We start from the raw sequence: 27,052 nt of genomic DNA, 5'->3' as shown, positions 1-27,052 counted from the left end.
CTCTGTAAAGACAGCCTCCAGAAGTAAAGGGAAGTCAGAATTTACATGATCTGACAGTCAAGACGAGTTTGAGCAAACTCAGGGACTGGATAAACACAGAAAAGGAAAAGGCAAAGGAGGGGTGAGGAAAAAATAAGTAACATAGGTCTAGAGTTTGAATCCTCTGGGGGAAAGTAAACCTTGCAAATTTCCCTCTTAATGCATTTTTGAAGAGAAATGGTCTCTTCTCATTGCTTGTGGCATACAATCATCTGAAGTATGAATGTCCATTTGGACAATCTCATACAGGAATACGGTACTTTAATATACCACTTGCCAAAAAGCATAAGAAAGTCAACCCCAACAAATTATTTTTCTTGTATCATTTTTTCCTCTTGTTTTCATACTCCTGGAATATTTGCATAAGAATTTAAATGTACAGTCATTGAGGACTACTTACATTATATACCTGTGGTAGTACTAGTTTCATGTACAAAATGAAACATGGTAGTTTCATGTACAAAAGAAGACATGCTGCCTAACCAGAAGTACTAAAATGGAAAAAAAAGGATGTATAACTTTGAGAAACAGATATAAAGGGAATGTCTACACTTCATAGTGCATTGATGTGCAAGATGCCACTTAATAAATTAGTCCAAATAATGGAAGCAGCTTAGTCATTGAAATAGAGAGTGCTGTTCTGGAACACCATATGAAAGCATATGCAAATAATCCTGGTGATTTCTTTCCTGCTGTAATATTCTCCCAATGCTGGTAGACAGTAAGGTTCACTTCTGTTATAAAGTGAAACCCAGTTTAACCCAGATCACCTCTTCAAAGTTATTTACTTTCCTTAGCATTTTATTACTGCAGTGAGAACACATGATCAATATTTCCATTCAGCTGACATGAAATATGCATGTTGAAAAAATTCAGAATTACTTGAGTATACTTATTTTACTCTTTTTTTTTTTTCCCCACTCATCTTCTAGAGCAATGTAAATGCTCAGCCCCCATATGGTTCTGTGACTTGAACAGAGAGCCTGAGGGGCTATACAGCTCGACATGGTAGCTTGTAATCATACTGAGTTATCAATCAATCCAGCTGGAAATGTCAACGGTGCTTACTGCTTGTTCCATATTATGTTTTTTTTAAAGAACAATATTTGTTTGAAAAGCCACATATTACTAATATGTAAACAAACATAAAACATTCTAAAAAAACACTAAAACACTTACCATCAAACTCTGCTGGTCCTACCCCCACTATAATTATTGACATTGGAAGCTTTGAAGCCTTCAAAAGAAGAAGAAAAAAAGAGGTTTAATGCATTGCATAACCTCTGCCACTATTACGTAAGATCCGAGGACAATATGAACAAAAAAATGTGCAGAAGTGATGCTTGAAATAGCAATTCCTCATCTTCATCTCCTAAAAAGTTGAGTGCAAATTGTCTGCTTAAGTGCTAGGTACAAAGCATCTTGGATGAAGACAAAAAGGCAGATGATTATTTTGATTTATTTTTTCCTTATAAAGTCTTTGAATCATATAGGATCATAATTAAACACAACTATGCTAGGATTTAATACTAAGATGACAACTAAGAAGACAAATTTCTCTTAGAATCTTTTGTAAACTGACAGTAATTGTAAATATGTACTTAGTGACAGTCTGACATTTATTTAAATGTACTCTGTTGCTTCTCGATATTACATAGCTGCTTGGAATTACATGATTCCCTGTATTTTTTACATAGATCTTATGCCAACTTTTCTCAGGAGAATAAATCACCTATTTGAGCAATATCTACCTGGTATTTCTTCCATGAATGAAATTTTATTCAAGTTAATCATCCATGCCACAAAATAAACAAGATATTGAACTGCTTTATATTTAAGATTTTTAATTTTACTTTATCTTTTTTATTCAGTGAAAAAAGGCAAAGATGATATCTGGCTTTCCCTGACTGAACTCTCTGTAAAACCTTTAAAATTACAAAGACAGCATCATAAATATTGGATTCTCCTGCCCTGATAGCAGCACCAGATATCCAGTAGAGAAATCGTCTGAAACTGGCTCTTTTGAGGAGGGTAACAACTAAAAAAATCATCTAACAAATGTCAGAGCTGACAAATGTTCCTTATTGAGATATTCCATTGAACTGTGAAATGTCTACAGTCATTTTAAACAGCAGTCTACACTGGCCAAAAATCATAGCTGTATGCTTTCTGCTAAATTAAACTCAGCTTCACTGAAGTTTGAAGTCAGGTGGTTTTAAAACATACTGTTATAGCTTTCTTCCGGAATATAAGAAGTGTTTTTCTGCTTCATCTAAAAGACATTCTCTTTTTAGATGCACCATCCCCACTTCCCATTCTTGATCTGTCACAACATTGCATATAAAACCAACTTTCTTATAGCAGAAGACTTACAGTTAATTAGTGTATACATGCTAACTAAAACAATGAAAGTATGACATTCTATAAATCACTAATGTGCTCACCACTCTACATTGTACGGTGTGTGCTATACACTGACTGCAAATTCATGATGAAGTATTACTACGTAGTCAATCTTCCAACTAAAATCTTGTAGCAAAGTAAAAAAATATAATAATCCCTAGTTAATTTAAATACTAAATATTTATTAATATTTATTAATAAACGTTATTAATATTAAATACTATTTGTTAATAAATATTTATAAATAATTAAATGCTACTAAAGACATTGGTTAAAGACCAGACGTCCTGGTCACGTGGCTCTGGGTGTCCCTGTTGGAGCAGGGGGGTTGGACCAAGTGGCCTCCAGAGGTCCCTGCCAACCTCAGCCATTCCATGACTCAGGACCATAAAGAGAGTGTAACTGTACCTGAGTTGCAATACACTGCGTAAGACACTGATAGTAAGTATAAAGTATTTTTCAGACATGAAGTCTCTACTTAAAACAGCACAGAACACCTTCTGTTTTTCAGATGTTTTCTAGAATCTCAGCACTTGAGTGTAAAGAAAACATTCTTCATGGGCACTCCTATTTAGGAAGACACATTAGTATGTGATACAATATATTTGAAACAGTAAGTGGCAAGGTCAGGGAAAAGACAAAGAGTTCAACTTTTGCACATAAGCTTGGTGTTGGCATTTACTGAATGACAGTGTAACCTTTAAACAATTTGATAAAACAGAATGTGTGACATATATGCTGTAAAAAGGAGGATGTATAAAGCACAATTAGCGATAAAAAATGAAATATACTCTTCCCAAGTCTTACACACATCAACTTGTATTTAACATCACCGCCCTTTTTATTAATTCAAATATTATCGGATAGCATTTGATTAGTTCTGTAATGGTATACTGTACTCACACTGCAAGAACTACATAGAAAAATTAATGAATCTTCATCAAAAGTAATATTTTTGAATTTATGCTCATTCCAAGCTAACAATACATCTGCTGCACTTCCAGACAGTTGCAGAGTAACAGCTAGTGTTCCTATTATTCCAGTAGCATTTCCTACTCATGGAAACAAGTCTGTTCTGTATTTCTTAGTGACAAATTACTTAATCGTACAAATTCACAACCAATCAAACTTGCTGGTCTCTAACTTACCCTCTACACGGACTTCGAATTGAGGGGACAGTTAAATCAAAAGCTTTTTTTTTTTTTTTTTTCCCCTCCATGTAGCTTTTTTTCCATGTAAAAGAAGCTAGATAACAAACTAACAAACTTCCAGGGTAGACTAGAGAATGAACTTCCAAGATAAAAGCTTGTTTATTTCCTATAAAAGTGAGAGTGCCTTTATCCTATTTTTAACTGGAAGAGGTAAAAATTTATCATATGGGTTGAGAGAGTCCTTATCAACATACAGACTCTGTCCATATGCTGCTGGCTAGAGCTTGATGGCATCTTGCTTTCCAGTGAGAGACGGAGCATTTCAGTAATATTTTCTTCTGCACCCTACAAGTGGAATGGTACTACTGTAGGAAGTAGTGAAAGTGGGCCTTCAAAAATATGCCTCTTAATTCTATACCATTCATTTTGACATGATGCTTAATTATTTTAATATAGGCTTTTCACCCATCACTTTCCTAGTAACTAGATCCACTGTGGTATGTTTAAAATTATTGGTACAGATCTTTTCAAACCCTAGATGGAAGCTGGTTGTGTGTGTAATTTCATCTGACATTTCCCAGGGGCAAAAGAAGAATGGAATGTGTTTGTAATGCAGAATATTACTTATAAGCATAGCAGTTTTGAAGAGAAAAATATTGAAAATGATGAAGAAACTGAGAAACAATTAAGAATTTTTAAAATTCATGGGAACTATCTACAAGGATATCAGCTGACAGTTATGCCTGACCTTTGGGACCAGAAAGTTTGGGACAGTTTTTAGAAGGTGGGAAAAAAAGAAAAATCAAAGCTGTATGCAATTATTTGAAAAATAAACAAAGGTTCACTATGAAATACTGCATGGTGGGATGTGCACGAGGAAGGAAGAACCAAGACATGGACTATAAAAGTTGTATGAACATACAGCGTTAGACAGAAGAGTATCACTTCCCACAAAACACTAATTAAGCTGAGATACAACTTTTGGTTTCTTTAATCTTTGTGTATAATTATATTTTTTTCGCTGTTTGGAAAGGATGGTTAATTTACAGAACTAAATTAATGCTTAAAATAATAACAGACTTAGTTTATTGCCTAAAATATTTAAACCCAGAAATATAATTATTTTAAATTTCAATACTTTCTGCAAAACTTACATTCACTATGGATTCTTTCGTCTGAGCCATATCTGAAATAACTCCATCTGTAATAATGAGAAGAACAAAGTACTGGGAGCCATCTTTTACTGAAGAAGCATACCTAAAGGAAAAAAAAAAAGAGCATTATGATAGTAAAAGAAACCTTACACAAAAGGTGCTAATATGACGAAAAGCTGTATTTTTTAATTTGACTAAGGACTAACAAAAATACTTAATTGTGATGCAGTGGATCTCCAAAAGTGAAGACATTCATAGTTAAGATGGGCATTCTACTTTTAACTGAGAACATTAGAAAATATCTAATACAATAACTGTAACTAATACAATATTGATACTGATAATCTGCACATGTTGAATCAGTTAAAAACGGGGCCTGTATCACCATCGAAAGAAGCATGGACAGAATGCAATTTATAGAATCATGGGTCTTTAGAAAGTTATTTAACAGTTATTACCTTTGGGAAACATAGTTTGGTATACAGAGAATATATCACTATTGAATGGTTGCTTTTATAGCACAAATAAAATTTATCAGGACAGCACACTACATAAACACCATTTTTTTTTGTCTTACAAGAAGAAGTTACATACTGTTGACCTCATTTTCAGATTTATAGTTCACGTACAGATTTGTAATATGGCTGAACATGCATCCTGAAATCTTGGCTTAGGTATTTACACCCCTTTATACCGCCCATAAATAGGCCCTCTAGACTCAAGCCTCTCCCTGTGCTGTATATACGACAAAACACATACAGTGCCATCCCAGTCCTGCCTCAGCCAAAGCAACCAAGAAGCAACTACTCTTTGAAAATGAACAGCTTTTGAAGATTTAGAAAGTTCTGAAAGATAGTGAGTCAGCAGCAGCTCCACTGAACTCTGTGACCTGCGTATCAGAAACCAAGACTTGAATTTGTTTGCTTTCAACTCCCAAGGGTCAAAGTGTCCTGTATGATTGGTTTTGCATGGAGCATGATGTTCCACTTGCTGCTTCACTCAACAGCAGCCTGTGTAGTTGCTACTTTCATGAAGGCTCTTGGTGCTGTCAAGAAGTCAGGTAGTGGAACTTTGTAAGAAAAGTGGTCATGAGTAGTGTGGAGAGCAGGGGAAAAAAAGAATTCTCCGTATGGAGTTATGTACTTGGGCATGATATATATGCCCAAGTATACAATAAGACTGTCAGAATTCACTGTCTTATTGGTCACTGGACAGGGTGCGTTCTAATGATGTTCATGATGTTCATGAATATTCTAACTCTGATGTTACACAGTATATTTGCAAGTGAATGCTGCCAGTAAATAAGATGGTGTAACCACAACATTTGTAAGAGTTTGGAGGATTGTGTGTGAAATGAAATCTACAACTCTCAGAAAGCCATTACACTCCTCCACCTCCCTCCCAGGATACAGATGGGTAGAAAAGCCACACAGTCAACAACCTGTTGAACAACTTCTGTTTGTATGTTGGCAGTAGGGACTGGAATTAAATGTATAGATTAACAAGACCTACTGTGGAATACATTTTCCCTACAACATCAAGACTTCTTTTATCTCATTTTTCCACAATACTCATAATTTTTTCATTGATGACTTCAGAGACGAGGAATGATCAGATGAGAGAGTAAAATGAAAATGCACTACCCCTTCCGAGCACTTAATACTGTCTACATGCCTACACTGAAAAAAAATGGAACAAAAGTTTGATTACTTCAAAATATCCATGGAAAAAAAAACACAATCTGCAGTCCTTTGGAAGAAAGATCGTGTACAAGGAGGGAAGATGATACAAGACATTAGAAAGAACCTGGTGTAGTTTGGATAATTCTTTAGCTAGGAATTATCCTAGCGAGGGAAGTATAACATTCTCATTACCTGTTTGAAGACCTCTGGAAGAGTTCTGAGATCACAACAGCACAGTAATATCTGACATAGTTTCCAGAGATTTCATCAGAGATGTATTTTTAAGCAGGAGGGATGTGGGAAGAATAAATTTCTTCGAGACTGAAGATAGGTTAAAAAAGAAACTGCAGGCTAGATGAGAGGAATAACTATCATCATTTCTACTGCCATGTCTATGAGAGTCAACAGAATAGCTGAGAAGCTGAACTTTGAGGGTAGATGCTGTTACTGAGAGCTGGTCTAGTACATGGATTGTATTAATGATGGCCATGCAGTAGAAATGAAGACATCTATGAAGACATCATGAAGACATCTTTTCCACTTCTAATGTAGTGCGATTCATTATCAGAAGGAGTTCCCAAAGTTTGCAATGAGTTGATATTTAGATGGAAGTTCAGTGGAAGAACTACAAATGACGGTGACAGGCTTCTGCAATTCTGGAAAAGTTGACAAGTATTCAGGAGAAACAAGTGGTGAGAAGAACTCAATTTATACCAATGTTTTGATGGTACTAGATCATGAATTTCATATTTTTTTTTTTGTAATGAACAGGAGGCTTAATGTTAATTGGCAAATCCTGAACCAGCTAGCTCAGTTGGTACAATCAGTTTGAAAGAAGAAGGAAGTCAATGGGTTTCATTTCCAGTTAACAAGGCAATGATACATACACGGAATTCATCTATCATAGGGGCTGGCAGATTTCCTGACAGAAGACCACAGTCTGAGGACTGCTACTGCTACTTCCATGTCAAATGGAAGACTAAAAGGAGATAGGTAGTTTCGAAAGGCAAGTAATGGAATATACATGTAAATGATTTAAATAGTATGATGCAAAGATAGAGCAATTAATCCTAATGATAAATAACTGAAATCAGCTCTCTAGCCATGCTGGAGTGCACAGCCAATTATTTGCACCATAGAATTTGCAAATTATTACTACTGGGCAGTAGAACAACAGCAAGAGCAGTAACAAGAACAGATAAATAAAACAGGTGAACAAATATATAGAACAGCTAAATAAATATTTTTTGCTACAATACCTACTTTGCAAGCTCATAGTAAAACATTAACCATGCAATGATTTACATATCCCTGATGCTTTGTTTTATGAATATTAGTTCTTTCTATGTATCTATGAATAAAATAAAATTTGTTCAGGTGGTTACTCAGTTAAATTATCTGATCTGTACCTCTTTTCCTATACCAACACATGGAAGAATACTGTAAGGCAAGATCTTGTCTGCCAAGATAATGCAACATTATCCTCCTTGAGAAACTTCTAAAAACACGGGAAAGGTTATACTTTGAGAAATTAGAGGAGGTGTTGCATAACACAGCATTGTGGCTCCCCAACAGAGGCTGTACAATTGCTGTAACAGTACCCTTACCAGCTGAGAATCTTAGCCACAGAGTCCTCCAAAATGTATTTGACACTGAGATTAAAGGAACTGCATATCTCTAAAAACTACACTTTAACAATTTTTTGATAGATTTATGTCTTATCCGTGAATCAAAAATTCTGATTACTGTGCTTCAGATGACAAAAAGGGAACATAGCAGAGTGATCTCATGAATAATTTTTTCATTACGGATTCTCCTAAGATTTTAATACAGAGTAGATCAACTGGATCACTTCTATTTACTTTTAGCTGTACAAAGAATAAAAAGTTTCCGTAAAGCACCTGTTATGCTTACCTCGCTACATGGTTAATTACAGGGGCAAAGTTTGTAGGTCCATAAAGCTGGACAGATTTTAGACTCCTATAATACGCCTCCATTACTCCATCAATGCCATGGCAGTACGGATTTTGAGGGTTTCCATTCTAATGAAAATAAGAGACAAATAATCACTAAAAATAATCACGAAAGAAAAATGATGCAGCTTAGTGAAAATTTATCCAGTGTCCATTTTTAAATGGCAAAGACCTAAGAATTTAAGGATCTCTTCAAAGAGTTTGCTAGCAATGTCCAATATAAGAGCTATGACTGGTTCTGAATATTAATTACTTGTAGAAGGAGTTTTTAGCAGCCTCATGTTATATGCAGTCTGAATCACTGGCACAGGTTCCCGACATAAATACCATCTTAAGGGGAATTAAACAGTCCTTATATGGAACAGTAACAAGCATTTTCTCTGTGTGCATTTAAGGTATGAATTACGGGACTGATGTAAAACTGAAATCATATTTAGGAGCACAGTTATGTCTCAATAATCTCTTATTTTAAAAGCATGAAGAAAAAGAAATGGGAGCCAAATCCTGATCTTTTTACAGTATGTGAGTATAAGGTAAGCTATAACCTCTTTGTCGTTTTGCGATACTGTTCTGCATTGGAATACTCATTTTAGATCTGGTATAAACTGATGAAGAAATGAACTTAGTCTCTGGAAACCCATAGAATTAGTTGGGACTTGCACATAAGACTGTAAATTCTTTGAGTAGGCATTTTACTACCTAGTTCTATGACGACTCTATGAGGATACCTATTTTCAGATGATAATACAAATATAAAAGGTTAAATTCCAGATTAATGATCCGTGTCAGGCTAGATAGGTAACCATGTAAGGCTTCAAACCTTCCAAATCACGTTACTCTCTTCCTTATGCCAACACCTCATTGACTTAATGTGCCAGTATCTTATTCTAAAGTACACTGCATCTCCCTTAGAATCTAGAAAAGCAAAGGGGATTTTTCATGGAATTGATCTGGAATGTTAAAAAAGAGTGCTGAAAGCACTGCTGAGAATTAAATGGGAGACAACTATGCATGTTTAGATCTGCAAGAAGGAAGAAAGACTGTTTATTCCTCCTGTAAAAGCACACACAATGCATTATGTGTTAATTGAATTAATTTTAGAATAAACTTTTAAAAATCTGAAACTAGCCAGGAATAATTCTGCTGTTTTAATAGTCTTAGTTACTATCTGTATCCATATTTTTGAACTTGCTAAAAGAAGTCCAAGGAAAGTCTGTGATTCAAATTAATATCTGCAATTACATCTGCTTTAAATTGCCATCCATATGGAAAATTTCTCCTTGAAATGTGGCATTGGTTTCTAGCACACACTAACAGATGAAATACACATCTACAATCACCAGTTTATTCTGCCATGTCTTTGCTGCTATCTAACTGAAACTCACCTGATACATCTACATTTGCTGAGAACTTTATCCTACTCAGGTAAGAACAAAACCTTCAAAATAAGCAAACAGATAAACATCCACACTAATCTCAAACACCAGTTTCAACACATTAACCTTTCTAGCAAATCCAGTTAGATTTTAGCTTTGTAATTTAACTGGCACATATACAAAATCTCAGATTTGTTCCTATAACCTCATCCTATACTCCACTTAGTTGTCTCTAGGAATCTCTAAAGTAGCAGCATGTAAAAGATAAAGAGATCCCAGAAAATGAGAGAGAACAACAACAATAATAAAAGATTATCTTGGATCATGGTTCACTTGCATGTTAAGATAGATTAGCTTCAAACTGAAATCTTTCAAATATTTATTTCTCATGCTGCTACAGATGAGGTTTATTACTATTTTTGGCCTACAGCGACTTCTTGACTCTGGACTTCTGTCAGTAACTTCACTAGCATGAAAATTTTGAAGTAGTCTTTTAGACATAAGAATTAGCATATTCTGTTCTTTACTTGCCTGGTAATTACTTAACACTAAAACCTTAATTCCATAAATTTGATTGCAGTACAGAAATTGAAAAAATATTTATATATATTTATTAGCTTACCAATGCAAATTCATGTGATACTCTTCCGTCTGGAGGCAGCCTAGCTCCAAAACCTAGAGCTGGGAACATTTTATCACTATCATAGTCCTGAATTATTTCACCTACTGCTTTCAGTGCCATGCCGTAAGCATTCAGCTGATAGGGATTCATATAGTGCAGTGAAGTAGGCTGTGAAGGATTACCTGTTGAAGCAAGAGTCAGGTTTACTTTACAACTGAATCACTCCCAGATTTTCTCTCCTAAAAATGACAGAAATCTAAGAAAGCAGAAATCGAAAAGATCATGAAAAGGAAAAAATATATATTTCCTATATACATACTTGTGGTTAAGTCAGGTAAAAATGCAATGTTCTGAATACATTTTTAATAGGTTAATAGTAGTAGCTATAACCTTTTCCACTACTGGAAGGGCAACAAGAAATTGTGATTAAACTTGTAAATTTGTATCACTGTTATAACATACAATACTTTTACACGTACTTTTAAGATGAAATATACAAAAGTATTATGAGATTTGGAAAGTAGTTCTGGAGGAGAATCAAAATATATTTCTGTTTCATCACACTTCAGCCTCACTCTACCTGAAACTCCTTTGGTTTGTCTCTCTCAAGGGGATCTTCTAATTTAGCCAACTTTCTCCCAGCAGTAATAAATACATAAACAAAAAATCAGAAAGTACAGAAATATTTGCAAACTGTTCCTACTTATTTAATTTTGCACATAGCTTTTTTAAAAAATAAAAACTAAATAATCCAGCTGTTCTGTTTGCCCTGCTTTTCTGGACAGGAATTGTTTTCTAGTCTGTAATTGCTCAGCTGATTCCAGATGGTACAAGTATACTAATAATTAGTAATACAAAGCAGTTAAGTACAACACTGATATAGGTACACACACATACACTATCTCAAAACTGTGCTTTAAAACTGAACACAACACTTAAATATAGAAGAAACTGATTTTTATTCTTACCATTTGAGGCTGTGAAGTCAATAGCGACTGTGAAATTGATTTGGGTTCTGTAAAATAAGCATATACAAATCTTATCAATAGCTTAACTGTTATATGGAAAAATAAACAAGAAATGATATTGGTTGAGGACAAAGCATAGGACACTGACTTTCTAATACAGAAAAAAAACACATTGAAAACACTTATATAGGATTCCAACAAAGAGCTACACAACACTATTGTATCAGCATACTGAAAAAAGTTAATTTACTCCATTCTTCCTTTTTTTAAATGTTTAGGAAAAATTCTAAATCAACAGTAAGGTTATTATAATCCATGTACATTATTAATTGATTTTCAACATTAACACTGCTTTTTCCTTGGACATAGTTTAGCTCTAGTCTTGGATGACTTTGACAAGGCATGTAGGGTTTTACTAACCTGCTCTTAACACTAAAACCATGTCTTCAGTCAGAATGTGTTTGAAATCATGCTATATATAATATCTTTGGAGAGGATAGCAGACTTTTTGGCGGGAGATTTCATTCATGTGAATATAGTCAATACTTTGAGTGAGTGTATCAAGGAAAATTTTGGAAGGTAAAAGTAAAATCTGGGGGCAAGAATGTTGAGCAGTAGCTAAGTGAAGCCATTATCATGCACTTGTTAGCATATTATTATTATCAGAAAAATTCATCACTAATGGACTTAATGAGTGGCAATCCCATTATATGCAATTTTGTTCCATAACTTCTTTCAGGACAAACTACTGCCATTCGGGAGATAAGCTCTTAACTAGTAAGACTCTGATCAGGCAGAACAGTTTGGATGGATATGAAAATTGATTTTTTACTCAGACTAAGTCTTTTACATCTTCCTTCAAGTTTCTGCCTTTCACCACTATGAACTTACTGACCAAATTAGCAAAGCTCTTCAAGAATTACTGAACAGATTTAACTCATGCATATTTAGATTAAATATCAAGTCTGACACCTGGCTTTTGACAAGATATTTGATTGCTATATTTTGTGTAATGAACAGTAGCCACAAAATCTTTCATTTGGTATAAAAATGCTCAACATTTTAAAAAAGCATCTGAAATTGAAGTCTCCAAGACAAATTTAGATGCATGATTAAACAATCCAAATTTTAAAACACACCAAGAAAACTGAAGCTTTATCTAAGATGGTTAACTGGTTGTTTTTAAAAAAGTCTTCCAAGCTTAGAGTTACATCTGAAATATGAAAAATAACTGCAGTGAAATAATGATTATTTAGGATGGATATGTTGAGCTACCTTAGGGTTTAACTCAGGACAATCTAGTTTAGACTTTAAAACAATACAAACAGCTGTTTCCTATGATGCTGAGGAAATCTAAACAAGTACTCATATGAAAATTGTGAATGAAACTTGGGGTGTTTTCATGAGTAGCTGAATGCTGTTAGAAGGGATGTACAGTATTACTCTAAACAGCAAGAAAGTAATTTTACAAACAGTGCTCAAAAGCACACAAAAACATTAACTGGTTGGAAACCAAAGATTCTCAACACACACAAAAAGCAGAAGGCATGCACCTACACCTAGGAAATCTTGAAAACCAAAAAACCTCTTTTTCACAGTAGTATATGAATGCTATGTTGTTATCTCTGTACATTTTTCTAAAAATCTTAAAATGCCACTAAAGCGCACTTAAGATGCAACATGGAACAAAAATACCTCACATTTAGGGAGTTTTCGCAAACTTAGTGGCACAATATTGGTTAGATTTTAGTTTAGAGAAGCACAGAATCTACATAGTACTATGCTACAGAAAATGGCAATTTACAAGACAACAATTTAGTACATACAAACCACAGAAGACCTAAGGCATTCTGACTATGCTGAATTTTATGGTAAAGCCACACTCTATTTAGGTACAATTAGTCAATTCTGTAATGTATCATTTTGTGAAAAGATAAAATCACCATACTGGCGACTGTTTGACCTATACAGATATCAAAGTAAAAACAATAATAATTTAAAAGGGCTAGAAAAGCAGTGAGTATAAGAAGTAGTCAAAAATTATCAAGTTCCTAAATTCAATCCCAACCTATCAACTCACATGCCCATCATTAATAACGTGATCAGATACAGTCTGAAACCCACCCATCTCTCCTACCCCCCACACCCAAGAGTAGAATCTTCTTCAAAGAAGAACAGGCAAGGGATGGGCAACACTCAGTATTTCCATTTATCCTCAGAGCAGTCTGTTGCATTTACTGCACACTACCAACCCACTGCCCTGATGACAATACTGTTCATTTCTTTAGTGACTTTTAATGACCTTTATCACTATTGCTTCACAGTTAATTTATTTCCTCAGCATACTTGTGAAGCAAAGGGACCTTAGAGCTGTTCTACAGATGCAGAATTGAAATGCTGGAATTAAAGTAAACATTTCTATTCATTTTGCATGTTTTTTGTTGTTTTGTTTTGTTTTCAGCTGATATAGCATTGCACCTCATTTCTTCAATATAAGCACGCAGCAATATTGACCTCAGCATTGACAAGGAATGTACAGTGCTACTGCTGACTTGGTGAGACGCTTAAAAAAGAAAAGTCTGGTTCATGTGGTTTGGCTGCTATTACAGAACACCACTGTGGAAGACTCAATAGATAAAATCATTGCTTGGGAAAACTTAACTGCTCTAACAATGAGAATTCTGTGATGGAAAAAGATACCATTTTATGAACTCTCCTTTTTATTACAAACCTCATATTTTATGAAAACATGGCCTTCCAAAAGTAGAAGGTTCATGATTTATCATATTTGGTCATTCCCTCAGATCAGTATTTTTTTATACAGAAAGTCCAATTTGAAGGAGGAACTCTAGTTTCCTACATTAATGTATGATGGAAAAAGGTGTGTCCAGTAAGGGATACTGCTCTGAATGGCAAGACAAACTTTGTAAAGAGAAATCAAAAGACCTGCAGAAGGAGACACTGCCACATCTAAAATCCTTAAAGAACACAGAATAGTAACATGCTAGCAGAATTTCCCACAATGAGAGGCAGGAAGGCCCTGGGAAATGGAAAGGACAAACTACTTGAGGCAAAGGTCCAAGGCTTTTTTTGTCGTTATTTTAAAATATTTCTAATTTCCCTAGATTTTTCCAAAGTTCTTTCTAATTAGGAAATTCATTTACTGAGGTTGTGCCCCTGCTTTTCCAGCTGCACACTCCTCAAGCAGCTTAATGAGAAGCTCGTGACACCACCACTTCAGTGAGGTTACAAGGTCATGAGACAGTGTGCAAAAGATGCTAAAACATTGCCATCTGCTTGGCAGGCTGAGGTGCTGAATGTCCTGACCCAGGAGAGGGCTCAGAGAGGGCATCCAAGCACAGCAACGTGCCTTGTGGACTCAAAGCTGGAGACATCACTAGTGTCACCATCTAGCTGGTAGAGAGACACCACAGATAGATACACCTTCACCACAGAGCAGATGTTCTGTTTGTGTATTTGGGAGAGCAAGGTAAAAGCTAACCTCTTTCAACAGGAGCTCTATCAGAGCTGATACACGTAAGGGAACAAACTAAGGCTGGTTGTAGCTTTTGACTAGGCTTGACAGCATCTGATTTTTAAACAGCACATTGGAAGAAAACACGAATTTCCTCTGTGGCTTCAGAGAGAAACAGCTGGTCTGTTAGCAGGGGGGAGCTGGTGAAGGTTTGAGAATCACTTACTGTGTGGAAATCTGTAACTGAGCTAATGGAGTAACTAACACTGCCAAGGGTCTGTATCGTCACCATGGCATTTAGTCTAAAAAGTCCCCAGTGACAGTAATTTTTTTATTTCCTCTTTGCAGATGCTTGCAAATGCAGTATCAGCATAAAGAATCTTTTCCTGATAAAAGCTGTATAATACAGAATATTCCTCCTATAGAGTTTTATTACTTCTAATTATTCTCTAAGGATACAATATACCTGGTTAAGCCTCTAAGATACACAGCTATAGCAGCCCTTGCTTCACAGCTATAGCTCAACAAGATCTCCTCAGAACATCAAATATGTATGTCACTACGTTAGATGCTGCACTGGTTGGATGAAAATAGCTGTCATAAAAGCAGTTTTAAATTTCTATTTTGGCCATCAATGATTCAATATAGCTCAGTTAAAAATGAATGCCCAAAGCCTTTAGGATCCAAACAGCATGTGGGTGTTCGTATCTGAAAACCTGGATGAGGGCAAGTTTTAACATGATGGTGGGAAAACATTTCCTCTCGTCTTCCAGTAATCTGGGACAGAAAAGATGACAACACTTTTGGATTGAAAGAGGATTCGGCTCCTGAAATTTTCATGATTTACAAATGTCTAAAGTAGCATGTTAGCTCACACCCTACTATAGTAAGCCAACTGAGAAACTTTTGTACAGAAATATCCTTTCTGTATACTTAGTCTTGCAGCTTTTTTGGTCCCAATTTCTCTTCCAGATAAAACAGAGCAACCTATAAACTAATTTACCTTTACAGATTTTTTTGTTTGTTTGTTTCACAGTCATTCCGATAAACCAGGATTATTTCAACTGCATTCCTCTTCAAGGCAATATCCCTCATATTCCTGGCTAAATCATATACTGGGAGGTGTTTTCATAGGAAAATATGCTATCAATTGGTAGGTGGTAGGAGAAATCTCATTTTGAAATATATATATATATATTTAGTACAATGTACCCTCTTTTAAATGTGGGAAGGTCAGTGTAGTAAAATGTGATTAAGTGTCAAGACACAAGGAAAAGCCAGCTACCAAAATGGTGCCACTTGATGCACCACAGATGTAAAAGAGACATCCATCTCTTTCTGAACATACTAATATAAAATCCAGTGTTCTGAAATAAAACTAAATTAGAATTTATGGACAAACTACTATTTCATTCTTCATGGCTCTTTAAAAAAAAGCAACAGTCACATTGATGATACTTATAATGGAATATCCCAATTAAACACATGCAGACTCAAAATACAAATCAAATCAATACTGTAATCCCAATTTGTTACAGTTAAAGCTGTCTACTTTTCCATTAAATCAGTATTAGTTCTAGACACTTCAAATCTATTACAATGAAAGTTTTGAACATGAAGTATTTCACAAGCATCCGTTTATAGAAGAGCCAATATCATGCCTATTGCAGATTCAGTGTTTTCTGTCCCTTGCCTAACTAACTGAAAGAAAAACAGGGAACTAAAACCAAAATGTTGGAAAACATACTTGATGGGAAAACAGACTGATAAATGAGGAAATCTTCACTTCCCCCTCCCTCCAAACTCTGTTAACTGGACTGAAACTGATATGTAGTAGTATTAAATGAGATGAAGGAAGGAAGGAAGAGAAAAGCAAAGAAAAATACTCTGAGGTTCAATCTCCTGGTCATGCTTCCACAGACCAAAATTGCACAGGTTGCAGATGGAAAGGTAACATTTTATAAAAACCTTTACAGTTTTTCACTGTCATGTACTTAGAAATAACTGTATGAATCACCAAACAAGACTTTGTATAAAATAATTAAATGATAAGTATTACTGCTCAGACTTTTAAGCACATTCTACTAAATTATACTCCAATCCTTCATAAAAAAGAGGAAAAATCTTTACAAGTGGTAATTATTAATACCACAAGACTTATTTGATTTGCATTTACAGAGAAATACACAAAATATCAATAAGAATAACAAAGTATTATTTGTATTCAGAATTTCTATTATTTGTCTACAGAATGCAGGTAATTGAGCTTATTAACTGGCATTGTCACATCTCAGTGAGAAACGTGATAACTCAACCTGAAAAGATTATATGTGTACCCACTCTATTCTTTCCAAATTTAGATATAAAACTTGATTCCTCCATTCCTTTTCTATACCCTCCTTGCAGAGACAAACTTTGAATGAATGAGGAATAATAAATTGTGGCATAGATATATCCAATACACTTCAAAGAACAAACATATCAGAAGTAGAACCATTTCTTCATCCATGTACACATGTACCTCATTCTATGCAAACTTTTGGTAAACACTGATGGATGGTCATTTCCTTTTGGGAAAATAACGATAAATGGGAAATTGAATGTGTTATAAATGTTAGTTAATTAATATGAAAAAAATGCCTTTGAGGGGGAAAGGCTCTAAATAAATGCCAACTTTAAATACACCAAAGGTCAGTGTACTCAGAAGAAATAAACCAGCATTTTACTAGTGTAATATATAGAGATGGATATAGTATATAGGTAAGTCCCTTTCAGTTAATCCAATTATCACTACTTGATCAAACGTCATTACTCAATGTCATTATTTTTGTACCAATACCTATTCCAGCATTATAAATGAAGCTCCATAACTTAACTGACATCAATAACTATTTGGAGGTTTTACATAAGAAAGTACAGCCTCTATCTAAATAAGGAAAAAAGAAATTACTTGGACCCAGCATATGCAAAGTACAAATACAAATTATTAGTGAATTACAATGAGACTGTGAAAACAAGAAAAAACTGTTACCAATCACATACCCGCCTTTAATATAGTCAAGGAATGAAACTTCTGTTTCAATTAGAAAGGAAAGCAATGTTACCTGAAAGCAAATAAAAGAGAGTAAGATATGAATTGTCATTTTCCAATTGAACAAGTAGAGACATAAGCACAATGTTTTTGGAGGTGAAAAAAGAAGATGTAGAAAACAATGAAATAGTTTCAAGAAGCAGTGTTTGAAAGGGAAGAAACAAGTTTGGAAGTCTACTAAATTTATTTTTTAATTGTTGTTTTGTTTTGTTTTGGTGTGTGTGTTTTTTTTAAGTGAAAGATAGGGAATGGAAGATCATTTTCCATGGCATGTTACCACGTGCTTTTCTTCTGATCACTATATACTACTTCTCTACGTGAATATTAGAGGCCAGATGATAATGTGACTATTCTTTTTGAAGTACTCATTGAGTACTTCAACTTTGTTTGAAGAACTCAATTACGATTATTTGTTATTTCCCGTCTCACATTAAAAGTGGCATTGAGTATTGACACAATCCAAGAATGAAGAAAAACTAGTAAGCTGTATATATATGCACACACACATATTTATAATATAAATATTTAAAGTGGAATATACTATATAAATATGTGAAGATAAGAAATTTCTTCACTCTCAGCTTTCATCATTCAGAAATTACATGGGTCCAAGATACAGGCAGTGTTACTGGCATTTGCAGCACTCAAATCACAGAAATTTAACTAAAGATCTGGTGTTCAAGATATTCATATGCTGCACAACATTCATGAAGCAAAGAATTCAGTCCATATTATTTTGATTTTATTTACAAAGTGACACAAAATTCTCTCGGAACAGAAAATGCATCAGGCTATCAGTGAAAATTGCTTATGCAACTATTCAAAACAGAAAGAAATTACATACAAGAAATAGAAATGAGGTAGATTTTTGTCCATAAAACCAAAATTTTATTTGCCTCCAATTGCAGCAAAATACAAAACTTGCAAACATTTCTATTATGTAAACTTACATTCAGAACAAGATTACAGGCAGTAATTGTCTTCTATCTTACTTCCTTCATCACAGCTTCTCTGTGGTTCTTAGTGACTTGCAAAGTTTAAAACCACCAATTTACTTTTCTTGTTGAGAACAAAAGATCATAACAAGGTTCTACCAGACTATAAGTAGCATAGTCTTGAATATAAGACTAAAATTTCTATGCATTTTCCCACTTCAGAGTCATTTCAAGGGTTCATCTATTAATACAGGTGGTCGGTCACCTTGTTCCTAATTAATTTAAGCAAATGTTTTCAGTGAATCTAATTTTAAAAGGTAAAAAACACAGACAATACTCTTCATAAATGGCCAAAGTGTTTACTTCCATACAGACAGTAGCTACCAATGCTACAATTTCTGTATAGTGAATTTTAAATTTGACTGCTTTGTTTGAAACTAATCGTATTCAGAAAGATTTCTGCTTAGCATGTAGTTTGTATGTCTGAAATTAAAATGACCTCCTAAATAATAACGAATTGAGATGGCAACTATCTATGTATTCCTTAAAAGCAGCAGTGAGATAGCAGTCAAGGATCTATATCCACTTTGCTAAAATTTTTCCAGAAGCCAGCACTCCATTAGCGAGAATGATGGTGGTTTGAAAATTTAGGTATCTGTTGGGACAATTAATACGTTGGGTGAATGACAGAAAGAAGTAAAAACAAAACTGCAGGCAAACACACAGGAAAGTGACAATTTGGAGAAACTTAAGGGAAACTTGAAGACAGAATAGAAGTAAGAGCAAACAGGGACAAAAAGGTATTGATAAAGAAATTATAAAAGCAACGGTAGAGAACACTGGCAGAGAAGGAAAGATGAAAGAAAATTACTAACACCAAACCATTTATTGTAAATTTCCATGTAATTTGAGACCAAGGATAACAAGGCACAGCTGATTCTGTCTGCCCAAACATGAGTAAAGTACATTCTTTCAAATGCAGACAAATATCCTAATAGAATTTATTCAAACACCTTAAAGTCTAATAAAAGGGATATATTAGCAAAACATAAATTATCTAATGAATCAGATCTTGCATGGCAAATTTTCATGGACAGACTGCTTGTGACTACTTCTTTTCTTTTAAAATAAAGGTACAAAATAAGTCATCATTTTCCTACTGATGAACAGACTTATAGAAGAATGTGAGAATGACAATTTGTTCCTGGATGTGTTTTCAAAAAAAAAAAATCATATCTAAAGTCTGCTTGGATTTCTAATATACAGTTTTTCAACATTTATGTTTATTTTTTCATAGATGATGTTTTGAGTATCATGGATGCCAGAACATGGAAGCTGAGAAAATGCTGAAGGGTGTCCTGGTTTTGGCTGGGATAGAGTTAATTTTCTTCCTAGTAGCTGGTATGGTAGCTGTATTTTGGATTTTGGATGAGAATAATGCTGATAACATGCTGATGTTTTAGTTGTTACTGAGCAGGTCTTACACAAAGTCAAGGACTTTTGGCTCCCCGTGCTGCCCTGCCAGTGAGGAGGCTTGGGGTGCACAAGGAGCTAGTAGGGGACAAAACTAGGACAGCTGGCCCAGACTGGCCAAAGGGATATCACAAAGCATGTAGCATCATGCTGAACGATAAAACTGGGGAAACTGGCCTGAAGGGACTGCCATTGCTCAGGGTTTAGCTGGGCATCAGTGGGCAGTGAACAATGGCATTGTGCATCACTTGCTTTTTTTGTTTGTTTTGTTTTATTGTAATTACCTCCCTCCCCCCCACCCCCACCCCCAATTTTCTGTCCTATTAAACTGTCTTTATCCCAACTCGTAAGATTTTCACTTTTTTTTTTCTTTCTTTTTTTTTTTTTTTCCCCTGATTTTCTCCCCCATCCCATTGGGGGGTGGAGAGTGAGTGAACATTTGTTTGGTGCTTAGCTGCCTGCCAGGTTAAACTACTACAAGGGAATAATTTGCATTGCTAGCAAATGGTTCATAACAGAATATGGACAAAAGGACATTAAACTCTCATCCCAAATTATACTAACAGATCTTTCAAGATAGATTTACAAAAACCTGTTGGTAATAACAAATTATGACAATTTTTGGTTTAGCATGGTAGACATGACTTACTAGCTTTTACTGATGCTAGCTCAGTGGTCAAATTTAAAAATAAAATTGACTCTTGAAAATGCAAATATGTTTCAGATAAAATTTAATAGTGTCCAGTGATATAACTTCAAGAATCTGTCTCCAACGTTGGTACGATCAATTTTTAAAATCATTAGTGACTTAACAGCACACTTGAAAACAACTTCTATCAACTTTATTCAAATGGAAATCTGAAAAGAAATGTTGTAGTAAATAGTTTATTGTTGTAGCCTTCACAAAGGTTCTATTCTAACCCCGTTACATTACAAGTCAACTACACTGTATTTCAAGAGAAAAGAGCACACAGTAATATTATAAATATATACTTACTGTTCCAGAATTAATATATTTTTTCTTTTTTCCTTTTTTCTTTGGATTTATTACCTAGAAACACACATACAAGTATTAAAGCAGTATCATTTGTGACTGAACAAAAGATAATTGTTAAGACACTTTCAACGTATGAAATAGTCTATTTTCAGTGGAATCTAAATTTGTTCAGCATTTGGTTTACTTATGCACCTCGATGAGGGGATATACACATATCTCAAAAACAGTGAATTTATCTTCATGGTACCTGCTAGGTAAGCCAGTGCTGCTACCCACATTTGACAAGTAAGGGATTGAAACAACAGAGGTGAGAGTGTTCATTACATCTGAGTACTCAGTGAAACATTTCTTTGAATTTTCACAAAATCCTGCATTTTTATGTACTCCTAATCCCAGTGTTCCAATGTACAGGGTCATAACTTCTTTGGCTTACAATGCATCTCTTCATATCTCAGTGAATCTTTCTCCATCTTCTCAGTATTATCTGAGAAACATGGGAGTTGTTCTACTCCTGGTTTCTGTATGTGATGCAATGACAGGAACAACAGTTGCAAGGCAAGAAAGGCCCAGATCATACTGTTTCAAAACAGAAACAAGCTAGTTATTTCATGAAAAATGACACTGACCATCACCTGACTGGCATACGTGCACTCCCAGTACACAAGAACCTTCACAGAACCGGACTACAAAGCATTAAACCATTTTCTTGAATATCTTGAAGTCACATCTGTAAAATCTCCAACTGTAGCCATGGGAAAAAAATTGCTTCCCTTCTCAACACCTAAAGGCAAGTCTCAGTCAGTTTTGTTACATACATGTTAAAAATGTATTCCTGGTTTATTTAAAATTGCACATGGAATTGGAAGCAAAACATTATTTTGTTAATTAGGTTGATCAACTATCTCCTATATAACCAGGAAAACTCAAATCTCTGAGGCTTAGTGCCAAGTTTTACTGTAAACTACTCACAGATGTTCTGTGAATGACAAGGAGTGAAAACGTTCCCAACAGAAATCTCAGTCCCTTAACTGCTATAATATATTTCACCAATTATGCCTGGAAATGGGAAAAATAGTAAAATGCCTTCCAAAAATTCTCCCCCAACCAAAATGAAATTCCATTTAAAGATTATATCCCTCGCACGGCACAGAACAACTGTGAAATGAAGAGCAGGAAGAGATAACCATCATTTGAGGTCTTCCACAACAGGCTAAACAAGAATGACTCCTTATTTCCCTCCAGTATGCCACAGCGCTAGGTGCTGAGTATTCTTCAAACCTTTTCCTGTGTAACACATACGTAAGCCCTCTGACACCCTAAAAAATCCCAAACAACCCATCCCCCTCCTAATTACAGTTGCTGAACGGGGGAGCTATGAATTAAATCTGTATAGTAGCGGTTTAGATACAATGCAATAATTCTTGCTGAACCAGAATCTTAGCCAGAAGGTGACTCCTGCAGACAAATGCCTGGAATAGGAAGATGAAGGCAACAGACTGCCTGCCTGCCCTGTGGCCCTTCATTCACATCGCTCCAGAATCCAGTAGTCAGGCCTCAGTTAGCAGCATATTTCTTGCCAGCAGTCGTTAAGTGCCCAAAAGGAGACTCATCTGAATCTTTTGCTTCAGGTACCTTGTCAATTGGCTTCTAGGAATTGCTAGGAAATACACTCGAGCTTGGACTGAAATGTCAGGGGAAACAAGGCATCTACTTGGGAGCAAAGATGAATTAATTCACAGCTTCTCTCTCCCCTATAATTGCAGATACTATAATGATTATAATAATTATAAGGGTTTTGCTCAAATTTCAGATAACTTTATTATAAGACAACATTTTTTAGCCTCTGAAAGCCTCACACTCCCGCATTAACCTAGAAAGCTACATGAACTTGTACCTATTAAAAACAAGTCTATCGAACAGAGCTTGTTATAGCAGTGTTTCTAACACAAAACCACTCACACACAAATTTCTCTATCTGCCTTGGGGCAGTCTTCAACTGTAACGCAATTAAAAAAGAATTTGTCCAGTCTCTTTTGTTGTGATACTGCATGGACAGATCATGCAGAAGCAGTAGTAAAGTACAGAGGGTTGTGATGTGGGGAGGGAAACATGGGATGTTCAGGAAATGTATGCTATTGCTGGGAGTAAGACATCGATACTGTATTTAAGAAACTGCAAAATCACTGTAAGGTGTTATGACAGAATTCATTCCTGTTAGGGTAGGAGTCAAGTCGGTGATACAACAAGAGAGGACAGTTTCACTGAACACGATAATCTGTGTTGTGACACTATCTGTAGGAAGCTGCTGTAAATTACAGTACCTCTAGGGTTCATTCTGGATCTAAATAAGAAAAAAAAACAAACATGACTTTAAGTTATCTTTGTACTGCTTTGCACAGCTGCATCTTTGTTCATCTTCAAAATAAAAGTGCAGCACATAACTGGAGCAACCTTCTTCCCTACCTTGCATTGTTGCTTGCATAAACCACCATATTTGTGATCACTTATTTTAAGGAGTATGATACAGTTCAAAATACTGAAGTTTAATGGCAATGGACCAAGACCAAAGGGTGGCTTAAGACTTAAGGAATAACAAAGATCTGCATACCATACAGAAAAAAAGCAGCCTATAGCTGCATAGGCTTGCCTTCTCTTTATTTGCGAGAATATCTTTCCATGGGGAACTAAAAACAGGGTTCCGTTCTGAGAGCCACTAGGCATGCAAACTGCATGATGCTGGAACTCATGGTGTAAATGCAGAAGCTGACCTAAATCCTTCAAAAAGCATACCTACAACCTAGAAGGTCTTACGTATTTTAAGTTAAGGATTAAGACTTCATCCACGAAAATCTTACAGACAAGCTGGTCAGGAGTTTCACCAATCCAGATACATATGGTAGCCTAAATGCAAGAATAAGCTTTGCTATCAACATGGAGACAGAGAGGGAACAGGAGCACGGTCCTCAAAACAGCCAGTCACAGAACTATCTATCCCAAAAGCAACTACAGCCCATATGAATCCACAAATGAGAAGGTGGCATCATACAGAAGCGCCTGTGTTGCCTGCATTGTAAATTGAAAGCAAAGTAGCTGTCCATTTAAAAGAGGAGAGGCTCCATAATAACAAGACTACACTAAATGGAGATTTGGCCAAAAAAGGTATTCCCAGTTTTCTGGATGGCCCCGATGACCACTGTTGATCCTGATGCTGGGGAGCCTTAGATACTACTTCCTCCTGGGGAAGGTGGAGGGATAAGAACGAAATCTTGGCTTTTGGTAACATTTGGAGGCCAAGGACAGAGCCACTGAAGAAATATGAAGAAAGTATCACACACAATGTCACAGGTCCCATCCAGGACAGAGCTCTAGAATACAAGAAAATAAATACCGTCAGAGACTTCCAAAACAGCAGAACTGTAAATGGAAAAAAACGTTAAATGTCTTATTTCTTTCAGTTCCTATACTTGGTCTGTGTTATATAGGACGAGTGTTGAAACTGCTGATGCAACAAGACCCATTGTATGCTAAGAGAACTCCTCTAGAGAAATGAGATGGCTCACTGTATGATGACATTTTCCATTTCAATCCTGCTAGCAATCAGACCCAGGAATGGGGACATGTACTGTGGTGTGATGACAACAATCTATTGCATGAGGATGAGTCAAGGTCTAATCCAAACGATCAAGGCTCCACGAACTGAGACAAAATGAAGGTAATTTCCACCAGGATGCACGGTTGCCTTTTCTATCTTTCCCTCAGGAATTCTGGCAGATGCGACATTTTCCTGGGTTATGTTCATTACTCAACTAATATAAAGACCTTGTAAGTCCATTACAGAGGAGACTACAGCCTCTTCAATATGAAAGAAAGGAAAGCACAACTAAACTTAACCTCATAAAGAGAATGGAACATTCCTATGCACTAATAAACTCTGAAAGGGACAAAAGATCCCATATTTTGTATTCAGTTTATCTTTATAAAGGATCTGTTACAAAGTTATCAGAAAGTTTGGAAAACTTCCGGAAGTCATGGGGCAATGCACATCAAAAAAGTCTACCTTTAACACTGTTCTTTGGGTGCATGACTACCAAGATCAGAAGCACTCAATACAAACTTCACATGCAGACTTTCCTAAGGTTTCTCTGTCCCCAGCATATAACCACCCTGGGACAATAAACATAGCACAGACTGGACCCTGCGAAAACAGCAGTTTTCTTGCGTTGTATGAATGCTCATAGCCAGAAATGAAAGACAGCAAAAATAATAGAATTGACTGAGGAAGACAACAAAAAAGTGAAGTTAAAATCAAAGAAAAGCTCTTTGTAGATCTCTGAAAGTGAGGCTATAAAAGACCTATAAAGCAAACCCTACAGATTCAGCACTTTAGCTTAGAGAAAATGAAAGGATTGGGCACAATCCATCCATTTAGTCTATGAGCATATGTGAAATGGAGGGTGCCAAAAAGCTTTCACACAAATGGCTAGACATATGCCTACGTATGTGAAAATGCAATAGTGTGCATTTCCACACACAGAAATACACAGGCCCCTGGAATACATGTGTTATTTCCATGTGAAAATTGCTACTCTTGAGCCTCTGTGGGGAGTACCTCTTTATGGTAATGCTGCTTTGATTAAGCAAACCACCTGCTCCCAAACACCATCAGTATCACAAGACAGCTGTGGGTTTCTGTGCAAAGACATCAAGAATGCACACCATCAGAAATTAGATGCTCAGGTACTGCAGTGTACCAAAGCACTAGTCTACTGCTGGGAGAAAAAGCAATGATGAAAGGACACACACAGCATTCAGGCAACTACACTTAGTTACCTATTACCTGCACCACCTAAACTAGTGGAAAACACTTCCTGGCTTTTGGCACATAGTGTGTATACTCACACACACCAAGGAGGAGGAACTCAAAACACTTCATATGGTCCTACCATGGGAAAGAAATCAATTCATAGAATCACAGAATCATTGAGGGTGGAAAAGACCTCTAAGATATCTGGTCCAATCTTTAACCTAGCACTGCCAAGCCCACCATTAAACCATTCCTTTCACTGGAATTCTGGAAGACAACTCGAAGTGTGCAGTGCAATACAGTGCAGATGCTTGACACAGACCCAGGCAAGTGAGTATGTGCAGAACAGTGTAGGCAGACTTCCTACCTCTGGTCCCAAAAGGAGGATGACCATGCTTTATCAGCATCAGAACTGATCATTAGGCTACAACAATTTAAGCAGAATTCCTAGCTCAGGCAGCATAATTGCAAAACACCTATCCTGCTTCTAGCTGTGGAGCACACCCACAGCTTCTGGAGTTGCTGTACTATACACTGTCTACCAAAAATAAAGCTGAAGTGACCAAAATACATTTTACATCTTTTACTCCTATTCCCTCTTCTCATTTAACACACCTTGAAATTTCACATTATATTTTTCATTCCAGACTGAAATTCTTCTGAGATATTAATTTTAAAACGATGTTTTAATGCATGAGTCTTAATGCTTAGACTTTTGCAGTCAATTTTTGTGCCAAAACCTGGAATCATTTTTAAAGGGACTTTTCCAAAATAGAAGAAAATAGGTTGAAAATGAGTTCCTTCATGACACTCTAAGTTTGTGCAGCTCAGGTTTTGTTTGTACAAACATCTTGATTGCTTCTGAGACAGATTGCTTCTTTGAGGACAAAGGGAATATAGATGTAGTCT

At 35.7% G+C, this 27,052-nt stretch overlaps 1 protein-coding gene across 2 annotated transcripts in view; it reads right to left on the bottom strand.

Moving 5' to 3' along the window:
- CPNE8 (copine 8) overlaps window positions 1-27,052 on the bottom strand; it is a 103,469-nt gene that overhangs the window by 8,538 nt on the left and 67,879 nt on the right. The window contains exons 12-18 of one of the 2 annotated variants that reach the window (XM_035549279.2): window positions 21,340-21,393; window positions 17,886-17,947; window positions 11,369-11,415; window positions 10,401-10,582; window positions 8,344-8,471; window positions 4,748-4,850; window positions 1,219-1,276 (exon numbers count right to left, since the gene is read on the bottom strand). In XM_035549279.2, coding sequence (XP_035405172.1) covers window positions 1,219-1,276; window positions 4,748-4,850; window positions 8,344-8,471; window positions 10,401-10,582; window positions 11,369-11,415; window positions 17,886-17,947; window positions 21,340-21,393 — 634 coding nt within the window. The remainder of the gene's footprint in view (window positions 1-1,218; window positions 1,277-4,747; window positions 4,851-8,343; window positions 8,472-10,400; window positions 10,583-11,368; window positions 11,416-17,885; window positions 17,948-21,339; window positions 21,394-27,052) is intronic. The other variant, XM_035549280.2, reaches the window with a different exon arrangement.

The sequence above is a fragment of the Cygnus atratus genome, chromosome 1 (assembly GCF_013377495.2).
Source record: "Cygnus atratus isolate AKBS03 ecotype Queensland, Australia chromosome 1, CAtr_DNAZoo_HiC_assembly, whole genome shotgun sequence".
Lineage (NCBI taxonomy): Eukaryota > Metazoa > Chordata > Aves > Anseriformes > Anatidae > Cygnus > Cygnus atratus.
The sequence above is the reverse complement of the archived record's forward strand: the minus strand, read 5'-3'. Positions and strand labels throughout refer to the sequence as shown.